This window comes from Palaemon carinicauda, chromosome 30 (genome assembly GCF_036898095.1).
Source record: "Palaemon carinicauda isolate YSFRI2023 chromosome 30, ASM3689809v2, whole genome shotgun sequence".
Taxonomy (NCBI): domain Eukaryota; kingdom Metazoa; phylum Arthropoda; class Malacostraca; order Decapoda; family Palaemonidae; genus Palaemon; species Palaemon carinicauda.
In genome coordinates, this window is record NC_090754.1 from 32,938,931 (window position 1) to 32,961,620 (window position 22,690).

The 22,690-nt window shown below is 42.1% G+C and overlaps 1 protein-coding gene across 1 annotated transcript in view; it reads right to left on the bottom strand.

Annotated features, from left to right (window-relative positions):
• Window positions 1-22,690, bottom strand: part of LOC137623452 (probable E3 ubiquitin-protein ligase HERC1) — a 187,289-nt gene that overhangs the window by 37,211 nt on the left and 127,388 nt on the right. The window contains exons 24-25 of the mRNA XM_068354287.1: window positions 20,356-20,472; window positions 18,372-18,455 (exon numbers count right to left, since the gene is read on the bottom strand). Of these exons, the coding sequence (XP_068210388.1) occupies window positions 18,372-18,455; window positions 20,356-20,472 (201 nt within the window). The remainder of the gene's footprint in view (window positions 1-18,371; window positions 18,456-20,355; window positions 20,473-22,690) is intronic.

The window sequence follows — 22,690 nt, forward strand, 5'->3', positions numbered from 1 at the left end:
TTAAAAGTATATTCATGCTACATATATACAATTGTTTGAAATGTTATTTTCATTAGTAAAATAAATTTTTGAATATACTTACCCGATGATCATGTAGCTGTCAACTCTGTTGCCCGACAGAAATCTACGGTCGGGATACGCCAGCGATCGCTATACAGGTGGGGGTGTACACAACAGCGCCATCTGTGAGTAGGTACTCAAGTACTTCTTGTCAACAAGAACTCAATTTTCTCCTCGGTCCACTGGTTCTCTATGGGGAGGAAGGGCGGGTCCTTAAATTCATGATCATCGGGTAAGTATATTCAAAAATTTATTTTACTAATGAAAATAACATTTTTCAATATTAATCTTACCCGATGATCATGTAGCTGATTCACACCCAGGGTGGTGGGTGGAGACCAGCATACATGTTAACAAAGAAGCTAAGTATCCCGTATCTTATTTTAGCCGTTATTCAAAATAACAAACATAAAATAAATAAGTACCTGGTAAGGAAGTCGACTTGAACCATTACTCTGCCTTTTTAAGTACGTCTTCCTTACTAAGCCTAGCGATCCTCTTAGGATGCTGAGCGACTCCTAGGTGCTGAAGTATTAAGGGCTGCAACCCATACTAAAGGACCTCATCACAACCTCTAATCTAGGCGCTTCTCAAGAAAGAATTTGACCACCCGCCAAATCAACCAGGATGCGGAAGGCTTCTTAGCCTTCCGGGCAACCCAGAAATATTTCAAGAGAAAGATTAAAAAGGTTCTGGAATTAGGGAATTGTAGTGGTGGAGCCCCTACCACTACTGCACTCGTTGCTACGAATGGTCCCAGAGTGTAGCAGTTCTCGTAAAGAGACTGGACATTCTTAAGATAAAAAGACGCGAACACTGATTAGCTTTTCCAAAAGGTTGCGTCGAAAATATTTTGCAGAGATCTATTTTATTAAAAGGTCACGGAAGTTGTGATAGCTCTAACTTTGTGTGTCCTTACCTTCAGCCAAGCTTGGTCTTCCTCATTCAGAAGGGAATGAGCTTCTCGTATTAACAGTCTGAAAATAATAGGATAAAGAATTCTCTGACATAGGCAAAGATGAATTCTTAACTGAACACCATAAAGCTTCAGACGGGCCTCATAAAGGTTTTTAAAATAGAACTTAAGAGCTCTACAGGACATAATACTCTTTCTAGTTCATTTCCAACCATATCGATAAGTTTGGAATAACGAACGATATTGGTCAAGGCCGAGAAGGCAGCTCGTGTTTGGCTAGAAAACCAAGATGTAGAACATGTAGCCGTTTCGGATGAAAATCCGATGTTCTTGCTGAAGGCATGAATCTCACTGACTCTTTTAGCTGGTAAAGCATATCAGGAAAAGAGTCTTAAAGGTGAGATCTTTCAGGGAGGCTGATTGAAGTGGTTCGAACCTGTCTAACATAAGGAATCTTAGAACCACGTCTAAATTCCAACCAGGTGTAACCAAACGACGCTCCTTCGTGGTCTCAAAAGACTTAAGGAGGTCCTGTAGATCTTTATTGTTAAAAAGATCTAAGCCTCTGTGACGGAAGACTGATGCCAACATGCTTCTGTAACCCTTGAAAGTGGGAGCTGAAAGAGATCGCTCTTTTCTCAGATATAAGAGGAAGTCAGCTATTTGAGTTACAGAGGTACTGGTCGAGGATACGGATACTGACTTGCACCAGTTTAGGAAGATTCCCCACTTCGATTGGTAGACTCTAAGGGTGGATGTTCTCCTTGCTCTAACAATCGCTCTGGTTGCCTCCTTCGAAAAACCTCTAGTTCTCGAGAGTCTTTCGATACTCTGAAGGCAGTGAGACGAAGAGCGTGGAGGCCTTGGAGTACCTTCTTACGCGTGGCAGACGTAGCAGGTCCACCCTTAGGGGAAGAGTTCTGGGAACGTCTACTAGCCATCGAAGTACCTCGGTAAGTTATTCTCTCGCAGGCCAGAGGGAAGCAACTAGTGTCAACTTTGTCCCAACGTGAGAGGCGAACTTCTGCAGTACCTTGTTGACAAACTAGAACGGAGGGAATGCATATAGATCTAGATGAGACTAATCTAGTAGAAAGGCATCTAAAAGAACCACTGCTGGGTCTGTTGAGAGCCTCTTGGACATCGAGGTTGCGAAGAGATCTATGGTTGGATGGCCCCAGGTGACCCAAAGTCTCTTGCATACATCTCTGTGGAGGGTCCAATATGTTGGAATTATTGTCCCTTCCTACTGAGACAAACTGCTAAGACATTCAAGTTGCCTTGGAAGAAATTGTTACTAGTGAAAAGTCTAGACCTGTTGAACAGGAGAGGAGGTCACTAGCGAACTCGCACCATGTCAGAGAGTAGGTCCCTCCTTGCTAGGAGATGAACATCAAAGCAGGGAGTTGTCCGTGTTGACCTCCATTACTTTGTCTTGAAGGAGAGACCTGAAGCTTTTCCAGGTCAGACTTACTGCCAGAAGCTTCTTGCAGTTAAAATGCATTGTCCTTTGACGCGAGTTCCATAATCCCGTGCATTCCCTACCGCCTAAGGTCGCACCCCAGCCTACGTCCGATGCGTCTGAGAAGAGAACGTGGTTGGGAGTCTGAACAGTCAGGGGAAGACCCTATAAAAGGTTGATAAAGTCCTTTCCTCAGGTTAGACCAGACTTATCTTCCGGAAACCGGGATCGAGACCGCTTCTAGCGTCTTGTCCTTTTCCAGTGAAGAGCTAGATGAAACCGAAGAGGACGGAGGTGTAGTCTTCCAAGTGACACCAAATGCACCACGGATGACAGTGTCCTAACCAGACTCATCCACAGCCTGACAGGGCCGTATTCCTTCTTCAGCATCTTCTGGATGGATAGCAGGGCTGGGGATTGATCTTCTTGTTCAGCCATGTCCTCATCAGAGGGTTCCTCATCCGAAACTGATGAGGAAACGGCAACGGAGTGGGCAACGTCTGACTCGCTGAATCCGGTCGCACTGGTGGATGCGTGACGGAGCCGGACACAAGATCATGGTACTGCTGCACAGTCTGTGAACTGTCAACCATGGGGAAGCGAGGAAGTACAGCGACAACCCGAAACTGTCTAGACTGTCTGGGTAGTACAGACAACCCCTTATCGGGTTGCTGAGGTTGCCGCACTGCGTCACAACAAGTCACCTCTGCTGGTTGTTGAACGTCTTCCCAGTGACACACTGAACGTCCACAACCACCTCCGAGAGTAGCATAACATCAACGTGCGACTGGCAACCCACACTGGGTCGCACCGGTGGAGGAACCATCTCAACTGGCGGACGTGAGTAGGATACCTCAGCGTCAACAGGGCGTACAACCAACCGGTAGGAAGGTCGTTGGCAAGAAGGGTCTTCTCCGTAAAAAATCCTCTATCAAGGACTAAGCTTGGACTGCATGTCTTGCAACAAAGCCCAAGGTCTATGGGAGCAGGTGTGGCAACAGACGGGGTTAGCGACTGAAGCGGAACCATTTACCCTCCCTGGAAGCATGTTATGCTTAAATAAAAGTCCATAGGAGGCTAAGCAGCTTAAGGCTCCTCTCCAAATGACAGAGTCCTCAAGGGAATATCAGAAGGAGGGAGAACAGCACTTTCTCATCTACAGGAACCATATCCGAGAAAAGCTAGGTTCTCTCAGTGAGGGTTTCACTGGTGCAAAAGCAGCAGACCAGAAGGCAACGTTATGAAACTGCTTGACAGTCTGTGAACTGTCAAAAACTGAACTGTCAACCACAACAGGAGCGTGAGGACATACAGCATTGGTGTATAAGTAGCAGACCAGAAGGCAACGTCATGTAACTGTATGACAGTCTGTGAGTTGGCAACAACCAAAGTTGTGTGGGGAAGCCTCAACTCCTGACTGACTAGTTTGCTGCTGGCGAGTGGCGGTAACCACAGTGTGTTGCGGAGGCTGACACACCGTGTCAAAACACGGCAGCTTGTGGTAGCTCACGCACGGCAACGGAGTGCTCTGTGTGTGGGAGTCATCATACATCTGGCAGGGTTGACTGTGCATGGGTGGAGGAGCTCTCACAACAAGAGTGTGAGAGCAGGAAGCCATGCCGGGCGCACAACCGTGGGAGGTGTAGGCCCACGGGTGCATCGTCAACCTTCTCCGCAGTCGGAGTGTGGGATCTGGCAACAACAAAAGCAGAGTGCTGGTGCGTGGGAGGGGCTGCGGTGGGTTGAGGAGCATGCGGTATGGTATGCGGAGCATGCTGTAAGGTATGCGGCTCATGCTGCATAGTATGCGGAGCATGCTGTAAGGTATGCAGAGCATGCTGCATGGGCTGCGGAGAATGCCGCATAGTGCTGGAACCCGGCAGCTCTACAGAACCTTCCCACTGCTGATGCGGTAGCTCACGCATGTAAGCAGATGGTGCAGCAAGAACATGCGTCTGGCAGGGTGGACTGCGCATCAGTGGTGGAGCTCTCACAGGAGGAGGGTGGGAGCAGGCAGCCGCAGTATCTGCTGAGCGCACAACCTCGGCGGGTTGTAGGTTAACAGGTGCATTGTCAACCTTCCAGCACGATACTCCTGCATGAAGGAGCAAGCTGAGACTGTATAGTCTGCAGCATGGACCACTAGGGTCTATGAAAGACAACAACAAACGGAGCTACTGTCCGTTGTGACTGAGGGTCTAAAACAGCTGGTGCGGCAACAGACGGAGTTACTGCCTGTTGCGGTACCACCTTGCCTCTCTTGGGAGGTGTGCAGTTGTCGTACTGCAGCGAGTCCGAACTGACCCAGTGGCTACACCTAGGCCGTTGGACTTGCGCGGAAGGGACCGACTTGCACTTAAAAGCTGCAAGATTTGGTCCATGGTTTCTGCGAGAAACCTCTTCCGCAGACGAGGAATAAATGGGCTCTCTCGTCTTTGTGTGGGTGGGGTGATCACGTCGGCAACGTGTGTAGATACACCCGAAACCACGGAGGGAAACGTCTGTTCGTCGATCAAGGCCTGTGGAACCCATAAGTCCTTCGACATTACTTCTCCCCTGGGCTTGGGAGCTTGTAAGAGGTATCGGACTAGGTGAACAACTGGCACGAACAGACGAACCCTCGAACGCAACACTGTAACACTTTGCGCATATCACTTTATCACTTTTGATTTTCTGTTTGCACTTATTTCACTGAACTCGAAACTTTAAGTGGTTTGTACCTGAAACACGCAATCCTATCCTTCATTAAAAGGTAGTAATTGCGAAAACAGTATTACAATGTAACAGAAAAACATAATGAAAGATAAAGAATTCAGTGGCTGGAAAAGAGACTAAACACTAGATCAAATAAACTACGTTTAAAATCTCTCACCGCATAAAGCCTGGGAACAAGAATAAAACTCTAGAAACGTTTTACCTTCTTCCCCTATAGCGACTAGGGAGAAGAGCAAAAAACGAGAACAACGTTACCCGCTTGAACGAAACGTTTATCCTCCTCTCTCTCCCTCCGTCTCTATCTCTCTCTCTCTCTCTCTTGACTTAGAACCTGAGAGATGAGCCCAATTATATATATCGTTAAAACATATTATTTGTTAAAGGAAAACAACTGAAAGGTTTCCCAAATAAAAAGTTCCTTTATTAGAATTAAAACCATTTAAGCTAAGAAAGAATGAACGAAACGCTAGAATCGGTTTACTCTTACTGCAACGTGAAACCGTGAAATACTCTCTCTCTATCGTAACGATAGAGCGCAAGTTGAACGTTCTGAACGTCAACAACTGCGGAGACTAAACAAAACGTTAGTTCAACTTTGAAAACAGTACGAGACTATCAAAGAAATTCTTTCAAAAACATTAAAATTAAAATAGCATAAATTCTTAACAGGAAAAACGATATGACGGGCTCAATGTTAATTAACTTCGGTTCCAAGTAAGGACCGCCTACTATTAGGAAAGGTCGCATATAAACAAACATAAAAATTAATTTTTATAAGTTTATAATAAATGGAAAGTTAATCGAAGAGGCCTATAAATGGCGGAGAGATATAAAATAAATCTATAACTTTGTTAAGCAAAATTACCAAAAACCTAAACACACTTCCGTCTAAGGGAAGGGTGGGTCATAAAAAGTGAAAGAGAGTCTATACTCTCTTCGACACCAACACTTCCGTCTAAGGGAAGGGTCGGCCATTTAAAAGTGAAAGAGAGTCCATACTCTCTTCGTCACCATAATAAAATCTATCCAAAACGAGTTCAAGTTTTGAAATGAAGATAAAATCCCTGCATAGCGAAAGCTCAAAACTGGAATAGTGTACTTCACCAAAAAGTTGTGAAAACAAATACAGTTAGGGACGGCGTATTAGTAGGTCTTGCCGGAGGCACGACAGAGGAAAAATTGAGTTCTTGTTGACAAGAAGTACTTGAGTACCTACTCACAGATGGCGCTGTTGTGTACACCCCCACCTGTATAGCGATCGCTGGCGTATCCCGACCGTAGATTTCTGTCGGGCAACAGAGTTGACAGCTACATGATCATCGGGTAAGATTAATATTGAAAAGTCTGCTTTGTTTAAGGAATGTGATATACAGTAATAAAATACAGTGAATAGTCTGACTTCCTTATTCGCGAATTCGGGAACTGCAGATTCACTTATATACAGCTGTTAATTTTGTACTAATTTAATCAACTATACACAGTAATTCAGTTATACACTGCCAATGAAAAAGTTGGTTAAAAATAAAAACAAATCTCAAGAGACTTTGACTACTATTCATTCTTCCAGTGCTAAAAGAATGACCTTTCCCTTCCCCTCTGAGATTTCTGGTTTTACGGCAAGGAAAATTATATTTCAGACTTTTTATTTAAATGAAAGAAATTTGAGTATGGTTGAATATATCTAATATTTTCCTATCATGATGAATTCAGTTTTCTTCCAAAAATTACATATTTTATCCTAGAAAATAAAAGTTCACAAATGATAAGATATCTTATACAGTATAGATTCAGATCTGGCAGAATAGCATGTCATCAGTAATGTAGAAGCTCGGAGACTCTTTGATGAAAAACGTAGTCATGCAATGATGACATAATGCCTGAGTTCGGATTCCCGTAGATTGTAGAGACTTGCCATTGCACCTCCACAGGTGGATAGGTTGTGATGATGTGCATGTTTTTGTAGCCGAACAGTGGAGCCTCTGACCCCGTACTTGAACTCGGTCACTTGGTGGCATTCGCAAACGACTTGTGTTCGCTTAATCCCTTGCAGGAGAAAGGTCTTCGTTCAACTTGGATCTCCTGTTCACGAGCCAGAGCTCCATGCACATCAATCCCAAATAATCCAATGGGAGTTTAGCGAGGGGTCCTGTGCAATCCATCAATAGGATTTTCTAGAGACTTTAGAAGTCCTGTTGGTTGGACAAGTCATATTGGTTGAACGAATCATGGTTGAAGAAGTCCAAGTAGAACAAAATTAAGGTCAAGTTGTGGGTTGGCCGTATATCGCCTTCCTGGAGGAGAATCTCGAGGATGGAGGGTTGAAGTTGCTTTGCACAAGTCCCAAGGGAGTCTAGGCCAACAGTGACCAGGTGTAGAGAGGAGAGGATTCCTCGAATCTATGTTTGCTATAGTCCGTATCGTAAGCATGAGCTGATTCAATCCCCTACAAAAATTGGGGGTGAAAAGAAATAACCCTGAGGGGTTATGTCTAACAAGACTGATGTCCCATGCAGGTGTGAAGGGACGAGGAGGAGATCACTAGGAATTGGAACCCGAAACCGTGTAAGTGATCCAACGAGTTCTCTAACTCATGGAAAGAAGTTGGAGAAAATAATCCTGAAGGATTATGTTTCTTGAGTCTCGTTCTGAATAACAGGGGAAGGCAGCAGGTGAGAGTGATCGCAAGACTTCTATTACTGCAACCACTGTGTAAAATATGTTTTGCCTTCCTGGATAAGTCCGGCGGTGTATGGGTGAAGCTCATGCAAGACTAATGTAGATCTTGTCATCCAATGAAGATGTCAATTTGTCAGGTAACCATGTACCAAAACGGGTGACCAAGGTTAGAGAAAGGGAGCAAAGGAGGCAACCTAGTTGCTAACGCACACGGCACTTCAGCCTACTACTACTAGTAGTAGTAAAAGTAATAGTAGTAGTAGTGGTCCGATGAACATTTGTGAGGGTCAAATGTTTGTGGACGCTGATGAGAACTTGTGAGCCTATGAAGAAGTTTGCGCATCTGTGTATACAGGTCCTTTAAACATCTGCATGACCTCTTGAGTCCCATCGAGAGCTGAAGCTCATGAGAGGTTCTAAAGATGAATTGCATCGGGAATCCATTCCAACTGTACTTGAGTGAAAAAAACACATTCCGAGTGGCGAGTGAGGTACTAAGCACCAAGGCTGACAAGTGTGCTGCCCTTACCATTGCTAGTGAGTGCTGGATTAGGTTCCAAGAAGGGAGTGTGTGCTAAACTCCCTCAACTGCGTGTCGTGGTAAGCGCTACTGCAGTAGCGTTGTGAAAAAAAAAAAAAAAAGATTGTTTAGGAAAAATACAAATTTTGAATGTAGTACTTTACTAGAATATTGTTTGGCTATGATTTTTTTAATGTTTTTTATTTTCTGTACCTTGTTGAGCTCTTGTCCATCTCCTTTGTCTCACAATCCATTTCTTTGTTTTTACAGAGCAACGGCTTACTGCACCCAGCAGGGATCAGGTTAGGGTTAACCTGTGCAAGAAACTAGACAGTAAATGTTAGAGTCTAGTCGTCACCATCTTGATCCAGGGGAAACTAGAAAAATAAAAATGCTTGGGAAAGTAGCAATCTAGACTCCTAAGTGTTCCAGAGAGAGAGAAAAAAAAACAGGAATTCCTTTGTGTTTTAGTCTTTCCACTGACAGTTGTGTTCCAATCACATGGTAATATCCTCTTATCTTTTAAAAGTTTATTTTCATAGTCCCCAGAAACAAGTAACCACAAAGTGGAGCAAAATATGTTTGAGGACAGTCAATGTCCAGACCCTGATTACTTACTGTGCAGATAGTGAACAGCAATGTTGCAGGGTTCTCCTTAGCCTGAAGCTTTCTTATGTACCTTGACCAAAAAGGCTCTGTCTTGATGGAAACGGTTTGAAAGTTTTGCCTCATATACAAGATGGGACAGTATTCATTAAAAAAAAAAATCTTATTCTATATCTTTGTTCTTAATGTGAGGGCTTACTGAAAAACCTGTTCCTGGTAACTTTGTATTTGAAAGGAGTGTCTCCAACGTAAGCAGGTTTTTTTTTTGTCAAATCTTTTTTTGGGGAGGGCTATTTATTGTTGGTCAAGACTCATTTAATATTGTAGACCTGTATTTTCTCATCATTATACCTTTTTTTCTTTTCAATTTGAAATAAATAGCTTTTTATTTTTTTCGATTCAAATTGTTTCCTTTCATTAGATGTCCCCCGTTCCACTTTATTTTTTTTCTCCTAATGTTCCTAAGGTTCACTTAAACAGAAAAATTCTTACTTAAAGTATATAGAGCTCTGCTATTGTTCTGAAGAACTGTGTACTCTGAAAAAAGATATTAGGAAGTTCTCAAGTTCTAGCTGGATCCCCTTGCCCAGTAAAAAATCAACGGGTGGTGCCCAGTCCACAGTTTATTCTTGACTGTTTACCTTTGCCCCGATCTCTGGGTATTGCACCGTATTTTTAGTGTAGTGAGAAGTTGTGGTGCTGTCAGCATTCTGGCACTAGGCAGTCTGTGTGCTTCGTCTGGCCACTGTCCGCAAACCACTATAGCATGACCCATAGAAACTGCAGGTTGAAGTTCTGTGTGCTGCCGCCGTCAAGAACACACTGAAGCAGCGCACACCTGTGTGCTATCGCAGATACGAGATATAGCGTTGATGAGGTAGCACTAGCTCTTGCTCTGGATAAAGAGTCTAGAGTGTGTCATCTAGATGAGGAGACTTGCTAGGAGACTCAAAAGCGATGGTTGAAGCAATAGCTCGAGTGCTATCGAGTATGACGAGTAGAGAAGGAGTCTCGTTGGGAAGAGCAGTGGACTCGCTTGTAGTGAGGATCGTAGCCGATAGTGCTCTGCGATCCTCGCCAGCGAAGTTCTCCATCAAACGAAGATGAAAATGACTACCCAAGAAGTCAAGGCCTCCAAGACTCATTGCTAGCTGTCAGCGACAGTGTCAGATCTGAAGAAAACCACTTGGGAGAAAAACCTAATCTGCTCATGGGAAAGGTGTCCCCGAAGAGATACCGGAACATGCTTCAGACTTTGCATTCCCTCCGCCGTCTGCCATCGCAGACCGAGGGAGTGCAGCATCGTCAGCCCCGAAGAAAACCACTTTGGAGAAAACCTAACAAGCAGAAAAATGCTTCAGGCTTTACAATTCCTCCATCGGCTGCCATTGCAGAACAAGGGAGTGCGGCGTCAGCAGCAAGGAGGAGCAAGACAGAAATCAAGCTCTGGGTAGCCCGCACGCGGTCTCACCTGTCGAAATCGTAGGGTGTGATTAACACCTACTTCAATACAGTAAAGGAGCATCCACACAGAGAATGACTTCCCTCCAGAGGAGGCCAGAGCCACTACACTAGGGGAAGCACAGGAGGCCTCCAGCCTAAGGCTTATTTGGCATCAAAGGAAAGAGATCATAAGAAGAGGTTCTCTGCCCTCGAGAAACACTCGGCACTACACCGTCTCCGAAACAGCAATGCTTACCCCTGCGAAGATGAAATAAACATATAAGATTAATTTAGTAAAAGGCCAGTCAAAAGAGGTCGGGCAGTGGAGAGAGACGAACGTCCATTCTTCACCGAGCCAAAAGTAAAAGTGACGATAGAAGACAGGTGTGTATGAGCAGGGTAGCTGGTACTAACCCTCCTCTAACTAGCGGTGGGGTAGTTACACCACACGAAAGGTCTTATGGCTAGTCTTCCAGCTTTGCTGAAAGTTATATCCCTAACAAAGAGTGAAAGGCTTTGTATTTAGTGTCGGAACAACTGTATATGAAAAGTGCTCCTACCCTGACCAAGAGGCAAACCTTTGCCTGTTAAGAGTAAGAGCATAGGGTGCAGTGACATGACTTACAAGACAGATATATGTAGGTTGAATTTAACTCCTCCATACTTGCTTTTTTTGAATTCAGGATTTTTACTAAAAATCTTAATCAATCTATCTCTAACCATGAAATGGCAATTTTCTTTACCTTGTGAATAACTTATACCCTTGGGGAATTATATTTCACAAAATGAAATATTTGAACATCCCTTGAAACTCAAGGATTTAAGTACCGGTAAAGGAAAATTCTGAAGGTGTATAGAAATTATACCAAAGACTGAATTAGTTATATACCATAAAAATTAAACTCAGATAAGAATAGAATTAGTAACATCCCATTTCTTAATAGTAAGTCACATTAATTATTTAAAAATTACTGTCTTTACCATAACTTGATTCTGTGGAACATTATTATCACAAAAAAGTACTTGATGCTGTTGAATCTAAATGATTAAAGCAAGAAAAACATGATAAAAATTAATGAAATAACTGGAAGACACCATAATTCTCTAAGTTTGTTTATATCTTATATATATCTGTTTTTCAATTTCACAAAAGGAGAAGTAACAATTCTAACGAAAAATTTTATTTTCATTAGTAAAATAAATTTTTGAATATACTTACCCGATAATCATGTAGCTGTCAACTCCGTTGCCCGACAGAATTCTACGGGAGGGATACGCCAGCTATCACTATACTAGAAGGGGGTGTACTCACAAGCGCCACCTGTGGCCAGGTACTACAGTACTTGTTGTTGACGCCACCTCACTTTTTCCTCGGTCCACTGGTTCTCTATGGGGAGGAAGGGTGGGTCAATTAAATCATGATTATCGGGTAAGTATATTCAAAAATTTATTTTACTAATGAAAATAAAATTTTTCAATATTAAACTTACCCGATAATCATGTAGCTGATTCACACCCAGGGGGGCGAGTGAAAAACCAGTGTACAAAACTAAAGGATAGCTAAGTATCCCGTATTTCATATAATCAGTTATCCACAATAACAATGAAATAATAAGTACCTGGTAAGGAAGTCGACTTGAACCGTTACTCTGCCTTTAATAAGATCGTCTTCCTTACTGAGCGCAGCGTTCCTCTTGGAAGGCTGAATCAACTCAAAGGTGCTAAAGTATACAGGGCTGCAACCCATACTAAAGGACCTCATCACAACCTTTAACCTCGGCGCTTCTCAAGAAAGAATTGACCACCCGCCAAATCAACAAGGATGTGGAAGGCTTCTTAGCCGACCGTACAACCCATAAAAAGTATTCAAGAGAAAGGTTAAAAGGTTATGGGATTATGGGAATGTAGTGGCTGAGCCCTCGCCTACTACTGCATTCGTTGCTACGAATGGTCCCAGGGTGTAGCAGTACTCGTAAAGAGACTGGACATCTTTGAGATAGAATGATGCGAACACTGACTTGCTTCTCCAATAGGTTGCATCCATAACACTCTGCAGAGAATGGCTCTGTTTGAAGGCCACTGAAGTAGCCACAGCTCCCACTTCATGTGTCCTTACCTTCAGCAAAGCAAGGTCTTCTTCCTTCAGATGAGAATGTGTTTCTCTAATCAGAAGCCTGAATAGTAAGAAACTGAGTTCTTAGAACTTGGAAAAGAAGGTTTCTTGATAGCACACTATAAGGCTTCTGATTGTCCTTGTAAAGGTTAAGACCTTTTTAGATAGTACCTAAGAGCTCTAACTGGGCAAAGTACTCTCTCCAGTTCATTCCCCACCAAGTTGGACAGACTTGGGATCTCGAACGACTTAGGCCAAGGACGTGAAGGAAGCTCGTTTAGCAAAAACCGAGCTGCAAGGAACATGTAGCCGTTTCAGATGTGAAAACAATGATCCTGCTGAAGGCGTGGATCTCACTTACTCTTTTAGCTGTTGTCAAGCACACGAGGAAAAGAGTTTTTAATGTGAGGTCCTAAAAAGAGGCTGATTGGAGAGGTTCAAATCTTGATGACATAAGGAACCTTAGGACCACGTCTAGATTCCAGCCTGGAGTGGACAACCGACGTTCCTTTGAGGTCTCAAAAGACCTAGGGAGGTCCTGTAGATCTTTGTTGGTGGAAAGATCCAAGCCTCTGTGGCGGAAAACCGCTGCCAACATACTTCTGTAACCCTTGATCGTAGGAGCTGAAAGGGATCTTACTTTCCTTAGATATAACAGGAAGTCAGCAATCTGGGTTACAGTGGTACTGGTTGAGGAAACTGCATTGGTCTTGTACCAGCTACGGAAGACTACCCCTTGAGACTGATAGATTCTGAGAGTGGATGTTCTCCTTGCTTTGGCAATCGCTCTGGCTGCCTCCTTCGAAAAGCCCCTAGCTCTTGAGAGTCTTTCGAAAGTCTGAAGGCAGTCAGACGAAGAGCGTGGAGGATTGGGTGTACCTTCTTTACGTGAGGTAGACGTAGAAGGTTCACTCCTAGAGGAAGAGTCCTGGGAATGTAGACCAGCCATTGCAGTACCTCTAAGAACCATTCTCTCGCGGGCCAGAGCGGCGCCAACCAACGTCAGCCGTGTCCCTTTGCGAGAGGAGAACTTCTGAAGTACCCTGTTGACAATCTTGAACGGCGGGAATGCATACAGGTCGAGATGGAACCAATCCAGCAGAAAAGCATCCACGTGAACTGCTGCTGGGTCTGGAATCGGAGAACAATACAACAGGAGTCTCTAGGTTATCGAGGTAGCGAACAGATCTATGGTTGGTTGACCCCACAGGGCCCAAAGTCTGCTGCAAACATTCTTGAGAAGGGTCCACTCTGTGGGGATGACCTGACCCTTCCGGCTGAGGTGATCTGCCATGACATTCATACCGCCCTGAATGAACCTCGTTACCAGCGTGAGCTTTCGATCTTTAGACCAGATGAGGAGGTCCCTTGCGATCTAGAACAACTTCCACGAAAGAGTCCCTCCCTGCTTGAAGATGTAAGCCAGGGCTGTGGTGTTGTCAGAGTCCACCTCCACCACTTTGTTAAGCTGGAGGGACTTGAAGTTTATCAAGGCCAGAATAACCGCCAACAACTCCTTGCAATTGATGTGAAGTGTCCTTTGCTCCTGATTCCATGTTCCCGAGCATTCTTGTCCGTCCAAAGTCGCACCCCAGCCCGTGTCTGAAGCGTCAGAGAGGAGACGGCGGTCGGGTTTCTGAACAGCCAAAGGTAGACTTCCTTGAGAAGAAAGCTGTTCTTACACCACGCGAGAGAAGACCTCCTCTCTTCGGAAACAGGAACTGAGACCGTCTCTAGCGTCATGTCCTTTATCCAGTGAGCAGCTAGATGATACTGAAGGGGGGGGAGGTGGAGTCTCCCTAACACGATGAACAGGGCCAGCGATGAAAGTGTCCCTGTTAGACTCATCCACTACCTGACTGAGCATCGGTTCCTTCTCAGCATGCTCTGGATGCATTCTAGGGCTTGGAAGATCCTTGGGGCCGACGGAAAAGCCCGAAAAGCTCGACTCTGAAGATCCATACCCAGGGAGACAATGGTCTGGGATGGGACGAGCTGAGACTCCTCAAAATTGACCAGGAGGCCCAGTTCCTTGGTCAGATCCATAGTCCATTTGAGAATCTCCAGACAGCGACGACTTGTGGAAGCTCTTAAAAGCCAGTCGTCTGACGGAGCCGGACACAAGATCATGGTACTGCTGCACGGTCTGTGAACTGTCAACCATGGGGAAGCGAGGAAGTACAGTGACAACCCGAAGCTGTCTAGACTGTCTGGGTCGTACAGACAACTCCTTATCGGGTTGCTGAGGTTGCCGCACTGCGTCACAACAAGTCACTTCTGCTGGTTGTTGAACGTCTTCCCAGTGACACACTGACTCCGTAAACAAAAAATCCTCTAACAAGGACTAAGCTTGGACTGCATGTCTTGCAACACAGCTCAAGGTCTATGGGAGCAGGTGTGGTAACAGACGGGATTAGCGACTGAAGTGGAACCATTACCTTCCCTGGAAGCATGTTATGCTTAAATAAAAGTCCATAGGAGGCTACGCAGCTAAAGGCTCCTCTCCAAATGACAGAGTCCTCAAGGGAATATCAGAAGGAGGGAGAAAAGCACTTTCTCATCTACAGGGACCATATCCGAGAAAAGCTAAGTTCTCTCAGTGAGGGTTTCACTGGTGCAAAAGCAGCAGACTAGAAGGCAACGTTATGAAACTGCTTGACAGTCTAGTGAGTTGGCAACAACCAAAGATGTGTGACTGAGAAGCATGCGGTAAGGTATGCAGAGCATGTTGTATGCAGAGCATGCTGTATGCAGAGCATGCTGAATGCAGAGCATGCTGTATGTAGAGCATGCTGTAAGGTAAGCAGAGCGTGTTGCATGGCGTGTAACATTTCTCAGAAATTCCATGACCAGTGCTAGAGTGAGTAATATCGCATTACCGTCCATTGAAAGTGCACGTGCCGAGGGAATTGATTTAGACTGTTTTGTTGATGAATTTGATAGCCGGCATGATAATCGTAGAATTAAGCTACACTAAATGTACTATAATCTACTTCACCTCAGGAAAGGGAAACTCGCCCTAAAGATATTTTCGCCATATTTTGCGATTTGTTAAAAATATATTGCAAGGAATACATATATATTTTTATATAAGTAATACAAATAACCTCCATTATCATAATGTTTGTGTAGGCATACATGTATATGATTACAAATGCAAGTTATGAAAGTAATGAGGTGTTATTATTGTCATTTGTTATTCCCAAGTTGAATGGGAAGAAGCTCAAGTTGAGGAAAAATATGGCAGATGCATGCGTTGAGGTGGCTGACTCATAGCATGAGGTTGCTGTCTCAAGAGTTGCGCTTGCTGTAAGGGTTGCGGATGCGCAGTAGCAGGTTCCTGAGGAACGAGTTAAGGTTCCTGAGGTGTGAGCTGCGAGAGTTGAGGTAGCGGCTGCGCAGAACGCAGTTCTTGTCTCGCGAGTTGAGGTTCCTGAGGTGCTAGCCTAAGGAGTTGAGACTCTTGCCTTGAGGAGGGTTTAGGTCGCTGCAGCGAGTGCTGAGGTGGCTGCCTCATTGATGGAAGAGGTTGTCGTACCTCAAGAGATTGTTGCCTCGCTGGTGGAACCGCAAGCGGAAGCGGAGGAAGTAAGGCATAAGACTCCTGCTCCCATTGCTGAGGTTGCCTTAAGGAAGGTTAAGGTTGCTGCACAACGCTGGTAACTGGCAACTCAGAACGCGGTAAGGTAGCCTGAGGAACCTCAACTTCGTACGCCTGGCAGACTGGACTGCGGTGAGGCGGAGCTCTCGCAGGAGGAGGCGGAGGTTGCTGCACACCGCTGGTAACTGGCAACTCAGAACGCGGTAAGGTAGCCTGAGGAACCTCAACTTCGTACGCCTGGCAGACTGGACTGCGGAGAGGCGGAGCGTTCGCAGGAGGAGGTGTAACCTTCTCAGCCTGAAACTCACGCATTAAGACCCCAAGTTGCGACTGCATGGACTGCAGCAAAGTCGTCTTGGGATCAACAGACGATAAGGTCTGTTGTGGCATCGCCTTACCTCTCTTAGGAGGTGTGCAGTCACCTGAGACTGAGGAGAGTCAGAGCTAACCCAATAACTGCATCCGGGTTGTTGAACTCTAACTTCGTACGTCTGGCATAGGTCTGGACTTTACGTTTAAGAGGTCTTGAGACCTGAGACCAGCGTTTTCTCCCCGAAATTTCTTCTGCAGACGAGCAAAATAAGGGCTCAATCGTCTGCGGGTGGGAGTGACGGTCTCTTAAGACACGCCCGCAACCACCGAGTATACTTCTGTGCGCCGATCAAGGCCTGCCGAACCCTTTTGCCCTTCGACATTGCTTCTCCCCTGGGCTTGGGAGCTTGCAAGAGGTCCCGGACTGGGAGGACGACTGGCACGCACAGAAGTACCCTCACGCACAACACTGACACACTTTGCGCTAATCACTTATCACTTTTGATTTTCTGTTTGCACTTATTTCACTGAACTCGAAACTTTAAGTGGTTTGTACCTGAAACACGCAATTCTATCCTTTCTCAAAAGTTAGTAATTGCGAAAACAGAATTACAATGTAACAGAAAAATCTAATGAAAGATAAATAATTCAGTGGCTGGAAAGAGACTAAACACTAGATCAAATAAACTACGTTTAAAATCTCTCACCGCATAAAGCTTGAGAACAAGAAAAACTCTAGAAACGTTTACCTTCTTCCCCTAAAGAGACTAGGGAGAAGAGCAAAAACGATAACAACGTTACTCGCTTGAACGAAACGTTTATCCTCCTCTTTCTCCCTCCGTCTCTATCTCTCTCTCTCTCTCTCTCTCTCTCTCTCTCTCTCTCTCTCTCTCTCTGACTTAGAACCTGAGAGAAGAGCCCAATCATATATATCGTTAAAACATATTATTGTTAAAGGAAAATATTTCCCAAAATGAAAAGTTCCTTTGTAGAATTAAAACCATTAAGTTAAGAAAGAATGAACAAAACGCTAGACACGGTTACTCTTACTGCAACGTGACACCGTGAAAATTCTCTCTCTATCGTAACGATAGAGCGCAAGTTGAACGTTCTGAAACGTCAACAACTGCAGAGACAAAACAAAACGTTAGTTCAACTTTGAAAACAGTACGAGACTATCAAAGAAATTCTTTCAAAAACATTAAAATAGCATAATATGTTAACAGGTAAAACCGAAATGACGGGCTCAATGTTAATTAACTTCGGTACAAGAAAAGACCGCCTACTATTAGGAAAGGTCGAATATAAACAAATATAAAAATTAATTTTAATAATTTTATAATAAAAGGAAGTTAATCGAAGAGGCCTATAAAAGGCGGAGAGATATAAAATAAATCTATAACTTTTGTTAAGCAAAATGAGAAAGAGAGTCTATACTCTCTTAGACACCAACACTTCCGTCTAAGGGAAGGGTCGGCCATTTAAAGGTGAAAGAGAGTTCATACTCTCTTCGTCACCATAATTAATCAAATTAATTCCAAAAGCTAACTAAGCTAATATAGAAGTTTCCAGTATAGCGAATAGCTGCAAATTTTAGAGAAATACTTCACCAAACCGTGAACAATACTCCAAAATCATAAGCGTATCCAAGAACGTCTTGCCGGAAGCACGACAGAGGAAAAAGTGAGGTGGCGTCAACAACAAGTACTGTAGTACCTGGCCACAGGTGGCGCTTGTGAGTACACCCCCTTCTAGTATAGTGATAGCTGGCGTATCCCTCCCGTAGAATTCTGTCGGGCAACGGAGTTGACAGCTACATGATTATCGGGTAAGTTTAATATTGAAAAAACAACTGTAAGCGTCACATTACATAAAACTAACTTGATAACTATATCTTTAGAAATGTTAAAACTGTCACCAAGAAATATCAAAATATATGTTTCATACCTGTATCCTCATAGGCTCCTGGAGTTCTCATGGACATTAAGCGTTCTCGAAGCTCTCGTATTTCTTCTTGATCTTCATTTGAACCTAAAGATAAGAAAGATTTTATGTAAAATTTGTTGCTAAGTGTAACCATCCAAGACTAACACTGGTCATTTCAATTAATCTCACATTTGTCAAATTAAACCTGAGTGAGGGCCTTTGCCCCTCAAGTCAAGAAGATAAGATGTATCATAATCAAAATTGAGCTAGTTCCATCAACATTAAAGTATAAATTAATTTACTGGAAAGCAACATTCTTATAAAGATGGACTGACTCTGAAGCAACTAATCTTAAATAATTACACTTAAAAATAATGCAACAAGCTAGTGAAGGAAATACATGTCATGTACAGAAAATGAAACCTTTAGCAGCAGCAGCAGCAGCAGCAGCAGCAGCAGGAGAGAGAGAGAGAGAGAGAGAGAGAGAGAGAGAGAGAGAGAGAGAGAGAGAGAGAGAGAGAGAGAGAGAGAGAGAGAGTGTGTGTGTGTGTGTGTGTGTGTGTGTGTGTTTGTGTGTGTGTTACAAGGATTTTGGATGTCTCAAAGACTTTTTAGTCCATCCGCGGAGACTTCATTTGCTCTATGTTCAGGTGATTTAATTTGAGCCTTTAGAGAGTTCTTATGATCTTGTCTAACCTATTCTTGAACACTTTACCATGTTATTGTTTCCTACATCTGCTGGAGGTCTATTCCAAGTATTTACTATTTTGTATGTAAAAAATTGCCACATTGAGTGGTGTATCTTTTCAATGTCAGTTTGTATCCGTTACCTCAGGATTGATTTGTGCTAAGCGTGAGTAGACTGTTGTAATCTAAATTTGTTATTCCTTCAAGAATTTTTAATGCCGCTACTAACTGACCCCTTAGTGTCAAGTTAATATATCAAATAAGTTCAAACGTTCCATCCTGCATCTATATCCAAATTGCCTTAGTGTTGGAATTAGTTTGGTGACCCTAGCTTGTCGTGCTTCCAGTCTATCTATATCCTTCTGAATTGGACTTCGTATTCTAGATGGGGTCTTACTAGTGATGTGTACAACTGTAGTACAGAGTCTTTGTTTCTGTATTTGAATTGTCTCTTTATGTAGCCTATTAGTTACTGTGCTTCTTTTTCAGCTTTCATGCTCTGTTTGAAGAACTTCAAAACCTTACTGATAATAATACTGAAATCTGTTGAAAGGCATTTGCCATTTCCAGACCATTTTCCTAGATTCATTAGATCTCTCTTAAGGCTTTTATGATTTCTGAGTTAGCAGCATTTATGGCTAGTTTAGTATCGTCAGTAAATTTGGCTATTCTACTAGTTAATCCTAAATCTATTGCTTTACTTTTTACTTATTATTCTATTCAAATATAAGAAATATAATGTCAAATTAAATGTACATATTTCGAAATTTATTGAATGTGACTCTATTAATTGCATAGGACAGACATAGTACTACAAAGAGGCGAGCAATCAAAGCCACTCCCCCTCCCCTGTTTTGACATGTTTATGATCAGAGAGAGGAGTTAAATATTGACGGAACATTTAAATTATTTCTCTGAGCATATTTCTATTTTCTTTCCTGATGATGAGGATCCACTAACAGGAAACAAATGTTTTTATAGTCTTCTTTGACTTTATGTATAAATAATGTAAGTATTAGACGAATAATAGAAGTCAAAACTAATTTTCTTTACATGTAATACTGAAGGTATCATACAGGTTGTGAGTTTACTGAAAACCTACCTAATGTCATGAACATGGCACATTAGTGTTTTCCTTTATCCAGTCTTTAATCAAATTTTCTGGATTAACTAAAAAAATATTCAACTCAAATTTTCCTCAAATTTAATGTATATCAGGGTTTAGTAAATACGTCTGCTTAATACTATCATTCCTAAAAGAATTCTTTTCAGTAAAAATATCGAATACTGTATACCATTAGGAATAAAAAATACAAACCTGGCTCATGACTCATGGGTACTCTAAGAGACAGCATCTGCTCCACAATTTCCCTTTCAACTCTGGTTCGATCTTCTTCTGGGGCGACATCCGATCCAGTTGTAGACCTTTCACGTTCTGGAAGAAAAAGTTTCCTTTTTATCTTAATTTACTCAACTAATAAGCAACATTCTATATATCTTCTTATATAAAATTATTATCCTTTGAAAACTTTTTCTAAACAAACCATTATCTTTAGCATAGCCCATATACTGTGTCGAACAAAATCACAGAAATATCAGAACTAGATGATAAGCCCCATGTACATGACCCGATTTCCTTAAGGAAATAAGAATTTTAATCACAAAATCTATTATTTAAATACTTCCCTGGTATTCATCAATGTGGTATGTATCTACCTGACAATTTGTTGGACGAGATTTTGACATCCACTCAAACTCGATAGTTTCTAGTACTGTGTTGTCTGCAACCTCACCATCATTGAGAGCTAGGGAATACGGGGGGAACCTGCTGAGTCATCAGCATCTATTGCCCCACCCTTCCTGGTCCTAGCTTGATGGAAAGGGAGCTTGGGCACTGATCATATGTATTTTATATTTATATGGTCAGTCTCTAGGACTTTGTTCTGTCCTTTGCCTCTGCCATTCATGAGAGACCTTTAAACTTTTAAGCTGTAGTTTTATCACCTCTTAAATAAAAAGTAAAAAAAAAATTCTCTATATGCCTTATATTTTTTATTCCCCTAAGATGTTTGTTATTGGCTCCGCATAATCTGTGAGGCACCATTGTAAACAACAGCAGTGTGGGTACAACACTAACTTCATAACCTTACAATCATAACCTACTTAACATAATGCACCTCTTAAAATCATTAAAAAGTGGGGAGGAGGAGAAAACAATATATAAACACTAGGGAAGCATAGAAATAATAGATCTTATCATCAAAATTCCGTTTATTTCCATTAAATCTTAGGAGACTAATGGACGTACCTGATGTTGTCAAACTCGTGACATAGACAACGGATGGATGTCGTCAAAAAAATTTTTTTTTTTTCAAGTCCTCATTAAAAATTAAAAATTGTGCCTAAGTTTAAAATAGGCTTATACTAGTGTTAGAGACTTAATTGAATAACTAATGGAAAAAACTTTTAATTTTTAGCAATCGCTGTTTTTGAGCTCAGATTTTTGTTTTATTCTATGAACATTATTTTCAGTAATTTACGTAAGATTTGCTCGATCAAATTTGAAAAGTAAAAACCTTAATAATACAAAATTTATTCATAAACAAAATGCACCAAACCTCACATTCTTATCTTTAATACATTTTTTGGCAAGCATTTATGTATGCATAGGTAGCATTTTTTTCTGCCACTAACACAAAATTTATCATATTCAGATAATTTTTACTACAATTCTGATTATTCTGACATAAAATATAATTTTCAAATGAAATCAAAACGAATGCTATAGCTCAATTAATAAATTTAGTACAACTATAAGAAAATTTTATCTATATTCGTTTCTAGATAAGTGTCACAACATGATGTGTAAAATAGAGTACTGTACGATGATTATCAAAGAGTTAATGTTACTAGGTGTTCATCAAACTGAGTTCCACTCTCTTGTGGAGATGGGTAAGGGAGGGAAAGAGACTAGATATAACTATCTTGAACCTAAATTACTTTTAAAACCAACCTGAAATATCTAGCCTTTTAAACTTTTATCTACATTCAATTTTTCCTTATTTATGAAATGTTTCAAAACTTTGTTTATGGAAACACTAAAGGCACTTCTCCATAAAGTAATAAAAGTAACTGCCTCCTTTCCTTTTTCAGTACAGCATGACTTAAAGATTGAAAAACCGAATAATCAATTGCCATGAGACCTAGAATAACAATGGCAAATCTCTCTTGAGTATAACTGAAACTAGACTCATAAAATCTAAATTAAAGAAAGCCACTCAAATTAATACCTTCCCTGCTGCTACTAAAGGTTTTAATGCAGAGCAATCTTCATAAAAGAACCAGGGCTCCTCAAGTGGTATTAAGCAAAAGTTTATTTTGAATGTTACTGAAATGTTGTTAAGGTCTAATTTTATTATAAAAATCCAGAGAAGTAATAGCACTCCAGATATGAGCTCCAACTTTCAAATTCTGCATATGCCTTGCACCAAAATCATTATGTGCTTTTGTCACTAAGGACTTTATTAGAAAAGACAGCATTTTTGGAAAGGAAAAATGTTATGGAAAAGTATTACATTACCATTTATTCTGTATGGAAAAAATCATAAATTTAACAAAAACCAAATTAGAGACTAATAAGTATAGAAATGGGG